This window comes from Daphnia pulicaria, chromosome 8 (assembly GCF_021234035.1).
Source record: "Daphnia pulicaria isolate SC F1-1A chromosome 8, SC_F0-13Bv2, whole genome shotgun sequence".
NCBI classification, from domain to species: Eukaryota; Metazoa; Arthropoda; class Branchiopoda; order Diplostraca; family Daphniidae; genus Daphnia; species Daphnia pulicaria.
The window spans coordinates 9,325,118-9,337,652 of NC_060920.1; the positions used below are offsets into that span (position 1 = coordinate 9,325,118).

General features: G+C 44.0%; 4 protein-coding genes across 6 annotated transcripts; 2 read left to right on the top strand and 2 right to left on the bottom strand.

Annotated features, from left to right (window-relative positions):
• Positions 1 to 344: 344 nt before the first annotated feature.
• On the bottom strand, positions 345 to 8,705 carry LOC124310850 (RNA helicase aquarius-like). Its single transcript, XM_046774932.1, has 13 exons — positions 8,498 to 8,705; positions 8,189 to 8,446; positions 7,913 to 8,119; positions 7,658 to 7,835; positions 7,410 to 7,588; positions 4,389 to 4,606; positions 4,209 to 4,311; positions 3,590 to 4,107; positions 3,382 to 3,525; positions 2,065 to 3,313; positions 1,315 to 1,941; positions 832 to 1,185; positions 345 to 679 (listed from the first exon to the last, which is right to left on the bottom strand). The coding sequence occupies exons 1-13, from the start codon at positions 8,594 to 8,596 to the stop codon at positions 428 to 430; spliced, it is 4,386 nt and encodes a 1,461-aa protein (XP_046630888.1). The 5' UTR covers positions 8,597 to 8,705; the 3' UTR covers positions 345 to 427.
• Positions 5,078 to 7,408, top strand: LOC124311116 (probable G-protein coupled receptor Mth-like 5). The gene is made up of 6 exons (XM_046775430.1): positions 5,078 to 5,753; positions 5,830 to 6,428; positions 6,501 to 6,676; positions 6,744 to 6,879; positions 6,942 to 7,089; positions 7,154 to 7,408. Exons 1-6 carry the CDS (start codon positions 5,367 to 5,369, stop codon positions 7,292 to 7,294), a joined length of 1,587 nt encoding a protein of 528 aa, XP_046631386.1. The 5' UTR covers positions 5,078 to 5,366; the 3' UTR covers positions 7,295 to 7,408.
• Positions 8,706 to 9,506: 801 nt separating the features above from the next.
• Positions 9,507 to 11,762, top strand: LOC124311191 (DNA-dependent metalloprotease dvc-1-like). Of its 3 annotated transcripts, XM_046775568.1 has the most exons (6): positions 9,507 to 9,791; positions 9,850 to 9,961; positions 10,021 to 10,140; positions 10,206 to 10,455; positions 10,526 to 11,185; positions 11,393 to 11,762. In XM_046775568.1, the coding sequence occupies exons 1-5, from the start codon at positions 9,616 to 9,618 to the stop codon at positions 11,170 to 11,172; spliced, it is 1,305 nt and encodes a 434-aa protein (XP_046631524.1). In that variant the 5' UTR covers positions 9,507 to 9,615; the 3' UTR covers positions 11,173 to 11,185; positions 11,393 to 11,762. The 3 variants fall into 3 exon arrangements, with proteins under 3 accessions (XP_046631524.1, XP_046631523.1, XP_046631525.1); XM_046775567.1 differs by lacking the exon at positions 11,393 to 11,762 and having other exon boundaries at positions 10,526 to 11,291; XM_046775569.1 differs by lacking the exon at positions 11,393 to 11,762 and having other exon boundaries at positions 10,206 to 10,431; positions 10,526 to 11,291.
• LOC124311937 (33 kDa inner dynein arm light chain, axonemal-like) lies at positions 11,234 to 12,509 on the bottom strand. The gene is made up of 5 exons (XM_046776304.1): positions 12,417 to 12,509; positions 12,108 to 12,329; positions 11,859 to 11,991; positions 11,411 to 11,754; positions 11,234 to 11,324 (listed from the first exon to the last, which is right to left on the bottom strand). Exons 1-5 carry the CDS (start codon positions 12,507 to 12,509, stop codon positions 11,289 to 11,291), a joined length of 828 nt encoding a protein of 275 aa, XP_046632260.1. The 3' UTR covers positions 11,234 to 11,288.
• Positions 12,510 to 12,535: the final 26 nt, after the last annotated feature.

Here is a 12,535-nt window from a genome sequence, read left to right on the forward strand (position 1 = left end):
AAACAAGAAGAAGAAGACCCGTTGGCACACATTTTTGCAGTATGGCTCGTCTTAAAGTCGCGACAGTCGATGTAATTCATTTCTACACAGCCTCTGTTTGTTTTTGTCTCCTATCTCTTCTTTGTCCTTCCCTTCAATTTACGGCGCATTTAAATTCTGCGCGTGCTACAAACACAACGTCGCCTCTCTCTCCTCGCATGTGGTAGACCCCCCCGACCACATCTTACCAGTGGCCAGTGTCTCAGACCAATAAACCAGACGTTCTCGCCAAGTTCATCAATGACAAAACGTCAAAGGCAATCCATTTTTCCCGATATTCACAGTTGCGGGGGGGAAAAAAAGAATGAATGTATTGATCGTTTATTCCTTCCATTTTTACTCTCGCCCCTCCTCTTCAAAGTCATTTCCTTAAAGAGTCTTGACCCTCCTACGTGGATGCCACCGCTGCCGTCTCTTCTTTTTCTTCTTCTTCTTTTTTTTCGACTTCTTCGTCCTTCTTCGTCTTTTTGACAGATTCCTGTCGCATTTCTTGCCCAGGGGCTTCTTCTTCTTCGATTTCATTGATGATCCTGACCTCTTCCACTTCCGCTTCCGACGAGTCGGAATCCGATTCCTCCGCTGCCGGCTGCTTCACATCCTCCTGCATGGGCTCGATCGGCTTAGCCCAGGGCTTCTCCGCCTTTATGTGCATTCAAGTTCATTTTTATTACAAGGTTTTACCACGAGATAAATAGATAATAAAAAAAAAGGAGCACAGATATTAAAATATCAATAGAAAAATAGACGCGAGTGCCATCTAGCGGCGAGAAAAATGTAAGAAATTCGACTCACGTTTGGATCTTTGGCGATGGCCTCGACTTTTTTGCGGTACAAGTCGTAGACAAACGTTGCCATCTGCGGCATATCGTTGATCACCAGGGTAGCATCCGCATCTGGCTCCTGAGTGGAGAGCCGCTCTGTCCGGTAGGTCTCTACGGGCAGAAGTCTCAGGTCAGTGGGTCGTTGCAAGAGCGACCGGAAGGTTGGCGTCAGTTCGAAACAGTTGGCGAACAATGACGTTCTGGCGAAGACGTAGAGACCAAGACGGGCACGGGATGTGGCCACAACCAAACGGCGGACGTCACGTAAATGACCGACCGCTCGGGTTCTCACAAGCGACAGGAGAATGTAATCGTTTTGTTGACCCTAAAGTCGACATGGGTTGACCGAAGAGATAACGAAAAGAAAAAGACACGTGTGAGTTTGTAACACAAAACTTTGTTGATCGAAGATGACGGACGGAAGTTGATGGATGACTGAATAATAATCTCATACCTGATACTTGTCGACCGTGTCGATCTTGCTGGGCCGGCCTATGAGCGGGTTGTTGGCGCAGCGAGTGTTGACGACGTCGCGGATCAGATGTTTCTGTCCATTGTAAGTTGTCAGGATAGAGATCTTTTCGGCCGGGTAGCCCAAGAGCCGCATGTACATGAAAACGGCCACGACATATTCGGCCTCGGCCAAGTTCTGGAAAAAGTAGGGATTCGGTTCCGATTCTCCAATGCCCTGGAAATCTTCAACGTTGATCAGCTGGAAATCGTAGACAAATCCGGCGTTAGCCACCCGGTGCTCGGGTCCACTGATGACGTGTTCCAGGTTGCCTAGCTTCTTGTAGCGCCACTGGTACAGGGAGCATAGGCTCGGTCTAGCACGTCCCTGTGCGTCCAGATCGACAGTGGGCACTCCCAAGCGAACAACGCGGGTAAAGAGCGACTGTTCCATATTGGAATACTTTTGGAAGGCCATATTTTTAATGACGGGTGGGAGCTGATGGTGGTCACCAATCATGATCCAGCGCTTGAGACGGTTGAAGCCGTCCTGTGGCGTCTGCAGCAACAATGGAATGAAAGTCTCAATCTCCAGGATCTGGGCCGCTTCTTCCATCAAGATGTTATCGTACTGCATGATGGATTAGAGATTAACCAACAAAACAAAACAAAACAAGAAAAAAATAAAATAGGAAATTGTTCAAACATTTCCAAAAATGAACACATCCGCAAAGAATAGTTTGACGTTGCTCACCTTGAAGCCGAGCTCCACCAGCTCCCTGCGCTTGAGGGCCGCGTGCGTACAGGTCATGGCTATAATCTTGGCCTCACGGACCAGCAGGTATCGCGATCGATCAAGTCCGCTTCGCAATAGCTCGAAAGCACGGAACTCTTCCAGTTGACTGAAAATCTTCCGAATGTAGCGCCAGCAGCCATCGGCGATTTCCATGTCCTCGACGTAGCTGCGACCCTTGAAAATGGGTTGAGGTGCATCTTCAAAGAATTTGGCGAACGGGAAAAGGCGACCGACATCTTCGATTGTGACTCCGCTGCTCTTGTCGCTCCGAACTCGGGCCAGGTATTCTTCCCAGCGAGCTAAAATGTGGAGGCGGAAGAAGTGGCCAGCTGTTTCGCATGTGTAGGCCACGTCACCGGCCACTCCGAGGGATTGCTGCAATCGCTGAACATGATCCAACAGCTCCAAGCGCTTGCCCAACACGTAATTCACTCGACCGTATCGGCTAAAGTCCTTTTCCGTTTCGAGCTCCTCTTCACCGTGACCCATACGGAGCAAATGACGCTCGTCGATGTCTAGAGCCATGATCTTTTCGAACAATTGATTGAGAGCCATATTCGAGTGAGTGACGATAAGGGTCCGCTGTTCGGGAAAGTTGTGATAAATGTTGGAGATAATTTGGACTGCAACGTCCGTTTTACCCGTACCAGGCGGACCGACCACCATTGTCAAACCGGGCTGCATACCAGAACGGATGGCTTCGATTTGGGTCGGCGTGAAACGCACGGCATTCTTCTTGGGCTCATTAAACGGGTAAGGGCCGCGGCTGGGCATAACATGAGGTTCAACTAAAATATCTTTTCCTTGTAGATTGAAAGTTAACCGGAACGGTGGGGCCAATTTCGTCGAACCGTCTCGCCCTTCTTTCTCTTTTCCGTCCTCTTCATTAGTGCGGATTTCGTGTTCTGGAAAGCTTTCCTTCAGATGGGCATAGTCCAAGAATGTGTCGTTGAAATCCAATGCTGGAATTTGATTGGGCATTTTGGAGTAGTGAGCCGCTCCTGGGTCGCCGTAGCCGAGAATGATGTCGTGAAGCCATTCGGGGACAACGCAATCCGTGTTCATCAAGTCTCGGATTGTTTCCAGCACTGCTTTGAAGTTATTCTCCTTTGGTTTACGTCGCATCAAGATGTTGAATGAATCGTAAACGTCCTCCCCGTTTTGCGAGACGCGATCCATGTCCATCTTGTATTGATTGCAGTCCAACCTTAACAAAAGAAATTGATGCATAAAGAAGTCTGATTGAAAACACCAACAATCTCATTTGAAACATACCAAACGCGGAAGGTTCTCTGTCCTCCTGGAATTTTCGGTCTGGGATCTGGTCCTTCTTCAATAATTCTTCCAAGGTGATCCAACATACCTTCGATCTCACAGCCTCGGACGTAGACTAATCCAACTTGCGGAACGAATGGTTCTCTGAATTCATTAAAAAACGTTAGTTTCATCTAGAACAAGAACCAAAACTTGTTTAACAAAATACCTGAAGTTAAAGTGTGTTCCGGGTGGGCCAGGTGGCCGGACAGTGAGAAGAAAGCACGCATCATGTTTGCGCAAGTTCTCCCATTCGGACTTGACATCGTTACGGACGTCGAGGATGACCGAGACATCGGCGCGAACGCGTGAAGGCTGTTTTTCACCGATATTCGGTTTCCCTACTTCGACCACGGAGAAGGCAGTGATGGGCTGAGCCATCCTGGCCCATCCGCCAAACACCACGTTTCCGTCCTCACCTTTCCACGGCTTCATGCGGAAAACAGAGTCCTCGATGTCTTGTCGGATTTCATAGGTCGACTCCAGTCGAAACAGGTTGAAGTTACGCAGCAGGTAATCGTGTAGCGTCAAGAATTGCAAGTTGAGTTTGGGCAAAGCGAGACAGCCCTCGCCGGAAAAGTATTCAGTCGGCACGATGTTTTCGTTCCAGATGATATCCTCAGTAGGGTACAACGGCATTTCATTGAGTGCCTCCAGTTGGGAAGCGCGCCTTTCATGACGGGATATCTGTAATAAAAAGAATTCCAAGGGTGTATATAAAAAACAACACAACAGCCTGTACTTTCTCCTGAATTACGCTCGTATGTTTTAAACTATTTTTTACTCACCAAGAGCTCCATAAGGAAATGTTTGTTTTTCTCATCATTATCCGAATTGTCTGGGGGTGGCAATAGCTTGAGGTAAGCCGCGATATCTTGCAATACCGTCGTACTGGAAAATTACAAAGTAAAATGTAATTTTCACGCCACAAGTTTTTGAAGAGTAAAAACTAATCAAATTCCACATACCTAAGGCTTTCGAAATGCTTGGTGAGCGCTTCACGGGTATTGATGCTGGCCACGTTGGTCAGCGCAAACCGCCTCAATTCAGAGTATTTGACAAACACGGCCTTCTGGAGTGCTGTGATGCGATCATAGTGGAGTTGCATCATGTCGTGGTCCGTCAACGGATCGCCGGTTTGATCATTGATTTCAAAACGGGCGTAGAATTTGAGCATGTCCAACAACTGAAACAAAAAGAATAGTGAGGAAACAAATAAATAAAGTGTAAACAGGATATGAATAATGCATAGCGGCGAGCTCATGGGAAAAGAAACTTTTAAATTATTGATCAAATGTTTGAAAATTGCATGAACCTGCGTATAAAATCTAGACAATGCCAGCAGGATAAAACAAAAAAATTTCCACCCTTCAGGAAACTAACCGGAATATATATCAGTCCGGATTATAAGCCATCCTTCCTCTATTTCGAAATTGGAGAATAGAAGAACAACACAGAAAAAAGTGAGAGAAAAAAAGAGGGGGAACGTGCCCTTCCATTTGAATTTAAGTGAAGCCTTGAAAAGGGATTGGGAGCGATAAGCGAAAAGAGAAGCGGCTGGAACACGGCACACCTGGGCGTGTTTTTCCCAAAGAGAACAAAAGCCCGTCACTTTCTACCTATTCTTATTTCCGCCGCAGGCTACAAGGTTGCTTGGTCGACCACATTTTCGATTCTGCTGTGTACCGACTATAGGCTACGCTCATTTTCATCTCCCCTGTCGTTCCGTCGTCTGTTGTTCCCTTGGACAGCGAGGGAGAGAAAAAGACAGAAAGCTTCGACACTTTGTTCAATTCACTTCTGGAAACGGCCACAAATTACAACTCGGTGCTCAAAAGTGTTACATTTCCACGTAGCCAGACAGGAGGATGTCATGAGGCTGTGAAGATCTTCGAGATTGTAACGGGCTTCAAAAAGAGGAGCGGTCGCGTCGTCCTTGCGTCATCATGTCCGAGTGGACAGCTACACTGTTGCTTTTGCTGATCCATCAGTTGGCGTCATCGACAGGCTTAGAGAATCTGGAAAGTGAAGGGCCAGTCGTGGGTCACTGGATTCACGTTCAGAAATGCTGTCCAGAAGCTCACATGATGGTGGAAGTAGCCAGCAGAACCACGGCCACCACCCACAGCACTGGCTCCAAGTTTGAATGTCAATTGCAAAACGATACATCTTTCCGGTGGGCACCCGATTTCCTAGACAACCATAACAACCTCCTGTCTTTTGAGGGAAGCTTGGACAAAGACAGTGCCGATTCGGATTTTAACATCACCAAATTCTGCATTCCAAACGGGCCTTGCATCTCATCCATCGTGGGTAAACCACAATGTGGACCGGTAAAGAAAAATCTAAACTAATTCATTCAACATTTTCCTGAAAATGACATGTGTTTTCCATATACGCAAAAATTAGTTTCGAGCCTGGCCCATCTTTACATACGCCGGATTTCAGGAAGATTTACAACTAAGACCTTTCGGTGTCCTGCGTCATGTGGTGGACAAGTTGGCTGAGGTTCCTCGTCACCACGAATATCCACTTGATCAGTATTGCGTGGACGGTGTTAGACTTTTGGGATCCGTGTCACATTTCGGACACGGATTACCAAACGGTGCCGAAAACACAAGTTCAGCACCGTTGTCGCCTCCGTCAGACGGCCCGGTCTACTACGCTCTCATCTGCGAGCCGGACCCGTTGGATGAGAGCGACTTTTTCGAAATGTTTGTGCGAGTTTTCTACCCCATCGGCTTAGGTGTCGGCCTGTTGGTATTGCTCACGCTCACAGGAATTCATCTCGTTCTCAAAGAATTAAGGGATTTGAGTGGTTGCATGCTCATTAGCCTCGTCGTTTCAATGATCGTCACCATGATTAGCAACCTGATTCTCTCATCAGCCGATTCTCGACCTAGCCAATACCTCAATTTACTTTTCTTGGAGTCGGTGGTTCATGGCTCAGACGTTGCCGTTCATTTTTGGCTCAGTGCCATCGGACACCGAGCATGGACGGCCGTCAGGTAATCTAAATGAAATTGATATCACTAATACTTCAATGAAACCAACGACTTTTTCCTTTTACAATTTGATAGATACCCACGGAAAGAAGCCATGCGACCGGAAGGAAAGCGCTACGTTTTTTATTCACTGTATTCGTGGGGTTCAGCGGTTTGTGTGACAGGTCTAGCGGTTATGGTGCACTTTTTCATTGAAGACCAGTCACACGGGACCACTTCACCTCACAGTTTCTTCACTTGGTACAGAATTGGTAAGTAGAATCGCGAAACAAGTTTTAAGCGAATCTCACATTGCTAAAAGGAAATCATTTTCTACAGGGTGGTTGGGATTAGCCTTATTCTGCTCGACTTGCGTCTTCCTTTTCCTGGTCAATATTTACGTGTACTTTGCCACTCGCTCTACTCTTAGTAATCAGACGGCCTACGGACGGACATTTCACCGCACCAAGGGATAGTAAGAAAAACCTGATCTCCTTTGAGTTAAAGAAATGTAATTAAAACATTCATTTGCATTAGCTTTCAGGCTTACACCCGTCTCTTCCTCATCATCGAAACCGTATGGATAATCCAAACATTTTCTTGGTTACAATATCCTATTTTAGTCGGCCTACGGATCTTGGCTGACATTGTCCTGCCTTTTCTCATTTTTTGGGCCGCCCTCAAAGTAAAAAGAATGGATGATAAGCACGTTAATTGGAGGCGAATCTAAATTATTTTTGATTTTGCAGGGACGCCGCGTCATGCACCTTTTGAAAATACGCCTGCAAATGTCGCAATGTTGGCTTTGTCGCCGCTGCTTCCCACCGAAAACAAGAGATCGGGGACACTACTACGGCGAAGAAATGATGGCCCTCGGAACTCCGATCTAGCCTTGTTGTTTAACACTGCGTGGACGATGCTTATTGTTTCTTTTGTACGTTTACATAACTCGAGGCGTATTTTAAAAAATCGCAAATGAAATACACTGAAAGTGAAAACACTGACCTGCGAGAAAAGTTTCCCTTCAGTTCGTTGATTCAACATTGACAGGTGGCAACGCGTGACCAGATGGCAATCGTCCATGACGACATTGAAGAAGCGGCGAGTGGGCAGTAAAGCCTCTAAGTCAATCAGTAACTCCAAAAAACGTTCGCAATAGTGAACTGCTTCTACGTCGATGTCTCCTATACGTATCATTTTGGAATAACGCTTTAATTACAATTCTCAAAATCGTATACAATAAAAATCTTTACCTTCTAACGGAATAGTAGCTAAAAGGGAGAGAAATTTGTGCATCAAACGCTGAAGGAATCTTCGCTCAAAATCAGCTTTAGCTTTGGAATCCTCATTCTCTTTGGAGTCTTTTTTCTGAATAACTTTCCAAAACTTTCTGAGTTTAGGAAAAGCATTGAGTTCTTGTTCTCTTCTTCCCTAAAATGTATTCAAGATATTTTTTAGTAATCTCTTGAATTGTCTGAAAAAGATGTTTTTACTGGAATCTTACTGACCTCTGGTAAACAAGTCCAAATAGACAATGAGACCAATTTCTGAACTTGATCACGGATCAGATCAATTTCAAGGCTATTGAAACAATGGTTAAAAAAGATGAGGATCATGGTTCGTTCCTTAAAACTAAGTCCCCATTTTTCATCAAGGGACATTTCCATCAGTTGTTTAAAAAGGCTCGGAAAATTTTCTGGAAGTTTTTGGAAAATCTAAAACAAAAACAACATGATAAATAATGTGAATTAACATATTATCTGAATAACAGAACTAACACACACCTGCCATGCTGATACACGTTCTCTGAATTTTTCATTAACCATGATTACTATTGATAACACATGTGACGCAGAGGAATTATCGGGTTTGTAGTTTGGCCACAAGTAATTTTCCAGATACTGGCTAAACTCAAGCATCATGATCCGGCGAATCATGAATTTTGCACCCTGAACTTCTTGGTGATAAATTTGGTCAACTATGCTGGCGTCAAAATCCATGTGATTTCCACATGTTTGTGGTGCCCAGTATTTTGATGCAACCTGAAGAAAATGTGTTAGGTTGTGAAGGTTTTGATGCAACAGATTTGATACCTGTGTGATTCGATCAGAATTAATTTGATCGACTGTTAAAGGTGTTTTATTCTCATTGTTCTTGTTACTCGAACCATCGTTTCGATCTTTATTCTCCATTTTGTAACAATATACGTTTTAAAAATGCCTGAAACGTCAAGCAAGTTATCAGCTTGAAAAGTTGAAAACTCGGATGGCGCCTAGTTGCCACAGAAACCGGCAGCAGACGATGAAAGCCAAGCGGCGGCTGTGGACACTAAACAAAGCGGTCGATTTGTTTTTTTGTTTTTTTTTCGTTATTTAGTTGGGATGGTTTTCACTTTTCAGAACAAGTTTTGGAATCTGTTTTTAATGTAAAACATGTATTGCATATCTCATATCTTCTATACATCAATATATAGTCAAATATTAAACCAAAAAAATCACAAATAACTCCTTCTGAACTATTAACTTAAGCATCAGGTTGCTGTAAAGGATGTCTATCACAAAGGTTGTAACCCGTTCAACCTTGGTGACTCTGCTAGTTAGTCTCACGCTCCGAAGTAGTGTCTTTCAGACGTACGATTAACCCCTGATTGAGTATCGTGGCCCGTTACCGTTCACTTGGTAACGCACAGTGGCTCAATTAAGTTCCATTATGCAGTTCAATGGAGTACGAGCGTGCACCAAATTTCAACCTAATGAGGAAGCCAAACCACCTTCCCCTTTGACTTTATATTTCAATATATTTTCTTATTTAACACTAAAATTTGAATTTATTAAATTTAAGTGTAAATACGACGTTGCCATCCGCCATTATCTGCTGCTCTCCGCCTCTCCTTATTAAAAAAAAATAATTCTGACCATGATTCTGACTTTTTTTGAGTATTTGTAATTGGGAAAGTGGAAAATAAATCTTTTTTTCAAAGAGGTGCCCAAAAGATTAAATCCTTGAATAATTATGATTCAGTAATTAAAACTTCAAAACAAAATGTATGGCCCCCGGCCCCCGCTACCTGTGTTGCCACAGAAACATTATTAGCAGACGAAATCAAGAACGTCAACGATTCAAAAATTTGTAAATAGTTCCGGACTTCCGGGTGACTTTGATCAGTACTCCATTGGCCACTGTACATTTTTTTTAAAATCAAGAACAGTAAATGAGTTTGATAAGCAAACAGAAAAATGGAATGTACCCCAACTCTATCGTGGACGAAGAATGGGAATATTTGGATCCCACCCCCGATATTCATAGTCTGTTTATTCAATTTGACGATCGCTTCTTTAGTGGCGAGCTAAAGAGCGTTGTGGTGAAATGGAGCCCGAGAATGACTGTGTATAGTTTGAATCAGTTCAACAACCATAGAAGTGTATTCTAATGAATTTGTTTGTAGGTGTGCTGGTTTGTGTAGGTATGAAGGAAGGAGATCTGGGCATTGCTCCATCAGCCTTAGTGTACCACTTTTGAAATTGAGACCAAGAAAGGATCTTGTTGAAACTCTTCTGGTAAACAAATAATTTCCTTAGAATTCAAATTTTGATACTAATACTATTATTTCTAATAGCATGAAATGATCCACGCCTTCCTGTTCCTGACGAACAACAACAGGGACAGGGATGGCCATGGTCCAGAATTTCAATTTCATATGCACAGAATCAACCAAGAAAGTGGAACTAAAATCACAGTTAGTCCTGTATTTTCTTTTAGACTTTTTTATTGGTTAAAATTAAAATATTTATTCTCTCTCAGATTTATCACAGCTTCCACGATGAAGTAAAACTGTACAAACAGCATTGGTGGAAATGTACAGGCCCTTGCCAACATAGGCAACCTTTCTATGGACTAGTAAAGCGCTCAATGAATAGAGCTCCTGGACCTCATGATAACTGGTGGGCTGCTCATCAAGCAAGTTGTGGTGGTTCCTATGTAAAAATAAAAGAACCTGAAGGATATGGTGTTAAAAAGAAAAAAGAAGGTAATGAAAATAAGGGAGGGCCAGGTATTTGTTTAGAAATGAAGATCTCCTGTTTTCTATTCATTATTTACCGTGTATGTCGTCTATTTTTCAGACCCCAAGAAGCAAAAGATTGAAATTCCATCAGGTGCACGCGATATTCGGGGGTTTCTCAACTCTCCTACTGCTGGACCATCAAACAAAGCAGTAACTGCTACTGGGAATCTATCTACTTCTCAACCGAAACTGCCAACCAATAATCCCGTGAAAGGGAAAGCTTGGACAGGATTTTCGGGCAAGAACGTTAGTCCTCCCAAAGGGAAAGCTATATCCGGATATTTTACTACTTCCACCACTTCGGGCAAAGGAAAAACTGTCACCGGCTTTGCAGGATCGGTGAAGAACAAAGGGAGTTCGACAATAACGGTTACATCACCATCTTCTGGATCAACAGAAACAAGTGAACCAAATGATGCAAGACCGACTCAAGGAGGCATTGTGTCCAAGCCTCCATCTATGACGTCATTTATCCCTTTTACTGGACAAGGCCGACTCCTGGGTGGAGGCCCACCAAAAGTCAACACTCCTTGGGCCAATCCTTCAACATCATCCATCAAAAAGGAAACTCCAAAGGTCGTTGAAATAGTTTCTTTGGACGCCGATGACAGCCCCGAAGATGAAAAAAAAGTGCCCTGCCCAATTTGCCAGTCGCTTATCAGCCTCAGTCAGATCAACGCACATTTGGATTCCTGTTTGTCTTGAAGTGAACAACTCTGTCAGTATTCGTCTTCATATTTCTATCGAAATTCTGTGATGCTCAAAAGTGTATTTAACAAAGAAAAACTCAAATGTTTTAATATTACAAAGATGGTCCCGTTTTATTTATTGCCAGTCAATACTCCCTCCAAAAGTTCCTGGAACGTTAGAAATTAAAGAAATAACGAGTTAACCTAATTATTTCATCTTATTCTTCCAACAATAGGTCATCATTAAGGTTTACCTTGAGCTGTTTGTTGGATTGCTGTAAGGATTCCACCTCTTGTGCGTGCTGCTCTTTCAGAGAATCCATGTCCTCTTGAGCTCTTTTTGCATTCCGTTCCAGCTCAACCTTCAGCTCCGTCTTTTGACATTCGAGATTCTGCTCAACGTGCTTTAACTGCTCAATCTGGTCCTCCATTTCTCCCCGTCCTATCTCGGCTTGCAGAGCTTTCCGTACGCCGAACGCCAAGCTGCTCTCGTACAGGGTCTGATATGAAAGCAGTGTCAAATTGAGTTCGTCGCGAACTCGAGCCAAGAGGAAGCCTCTCTCGGAACAGCTGACGGTCACTTGTCGGATCAGTTCATCTGAAACCAGTAATTTCGTCTCTTTAATACCTACTACATCGTCTATTTATTTTATTATTTTATTTTTTTATCGATCGTAGAAAAATAAGTTGCCATGCGAGTACCAAAGCACTGCGAGTAGAGCTCCCTCCTGATTGGACAGATTCCAATTTCTCGAGCTTGTCTCTGCTTGAGTCTGGAATCCAACTGCTCTTGCAAAGCGAGGACGTCCAATCTCGTCGCCGGCGTAGACGAGACCTTATCACAAACAGAAAGACCGACGATGCAAGAATACAAACATAACGAAAATGCGCTTTGACTCTTTCCCGGAATGAAGACTATATTGAATTTGATTTTTTCAATTGTATGTGTACCAACTGCCGCCATATCTGGTCGTCTTCGGTCCATTCCTTGGGAGGCAGAATTGCGTTGATTGCATCTTGGGCTTCACGTCGAATTGCGTCACGACTTTTGTTTCCCCCAGGAGGAGAGGGCGGATCTGGGACAGGACCGGGAGTGGTTGCTATGATGGATCGACTTGTATTCCCGCCGGTTAGCCCAGTGGAGGCTGGTTGCAATTGCGGCAACTCGTCTACCTGTAAACGAAAGTTACTCAACCGAATTAAAACGATGGCCAACGAAACAAAGGATTCCTTATTATGACACAGTACAAAGTTCCTTACTCTTCTCTTGTTGCCGTCACTCGGCTCACGCACCAGAACGGGATTGTCATATTTCAACAGCGAAAACGAAGTGCCCGCCAAACGTTCTGACATTTTCGCTTCACTTGGCAGTTTCCCTT

Excerpts from the sequence above, each read along its gene's own strand:
- LOC124310850 (XM_046774932.1), bottom strand. The coding sequence starts at position 8,596 with ATGGAGAATAAAGATCGAAACGATGGTTCGAGTAACAAGAACAATGAG. Across the intron at positions 8,120-8,188 it reads AACGTGTATCAGCATGGCAG|ATTTTCCAAAAACTTCCAGA; the intron begins GTGTGTGTTAGT and ends TTTTTGTTTTAG. Across the intron at positions 1,186-1,314 it reads ACACGGTCGACAAGTATCAG|GGTCAACAAAACGATTACAT; the intron begins GTATGAGATTAT and ends TGTCGACTTTAG.
- LOC124311191 (XM_046775568.1), top strand. The coding sequence starts at position 9,616 with ATGAGTTTGATAAGCAAACAGAAAAATGGAATGTACCCCAACTCTATC. Across the intron at positions 9,962-10,020 it reads ATCTTGTTGAAACTCTTCTG|CATGAAATGATCCACGCCTT; the intron begins GTAAACAAATAA and ends TATTTCTAATAG. Across the intron at positions 10,456-10,525 it reads TGAAAATAAGGGAGGGCCAG|ACCCCAAGAAGCAAAAGATT; the intron begins GTATTTGTTTAG and ends TCTATTTTTCAG.
- LOC124311937 (XM_046776304.1), bottom strand. The coding sequence starts at position 12,509 with ATGTCAGAACGTTTGGCGGGCACTTCGTTTTCGCTGTTGAAATATGAC. Across the intron at positions 11,992-12,107 it reads ACCAGATATGGCGGCAGTTG|GTCTCGTCTACGCCGGCGAC; the intron begins GTACACATACAA and ends GTTTGTGATAAG. Across the intron at positions 11,325-11,410 it reads AATCCAACAAACAGCTCAAG|GAACTTTTGGAGGGAGTATT; the intron begins GTAAACCTTAAT and ends CTAACGTTCCAG.
- LOC124311116 (XM_046775430.1), top strand. The coding sequence starts at position 5,367 with ATGTCCGAGTGGACAGCTACACTGTTGCTTTTGCTGATCCATCAGTTG. Across the intron at positions 6,429-6,500 it reads CGAGCATGGACGGCCGTCAG|ATACCCACGGAAAGAAGCCA; the intron begins GTAATCTAAATG and ends ACAATTTGATAG. Across the intron at positions 6,880-6,941 it reads TTTCACCGCACCAAGGGATA|CTTTCAGGCTTACACCCGTC; the intron begins GTAAGAAAAACC and ends CATTTGCATTAG.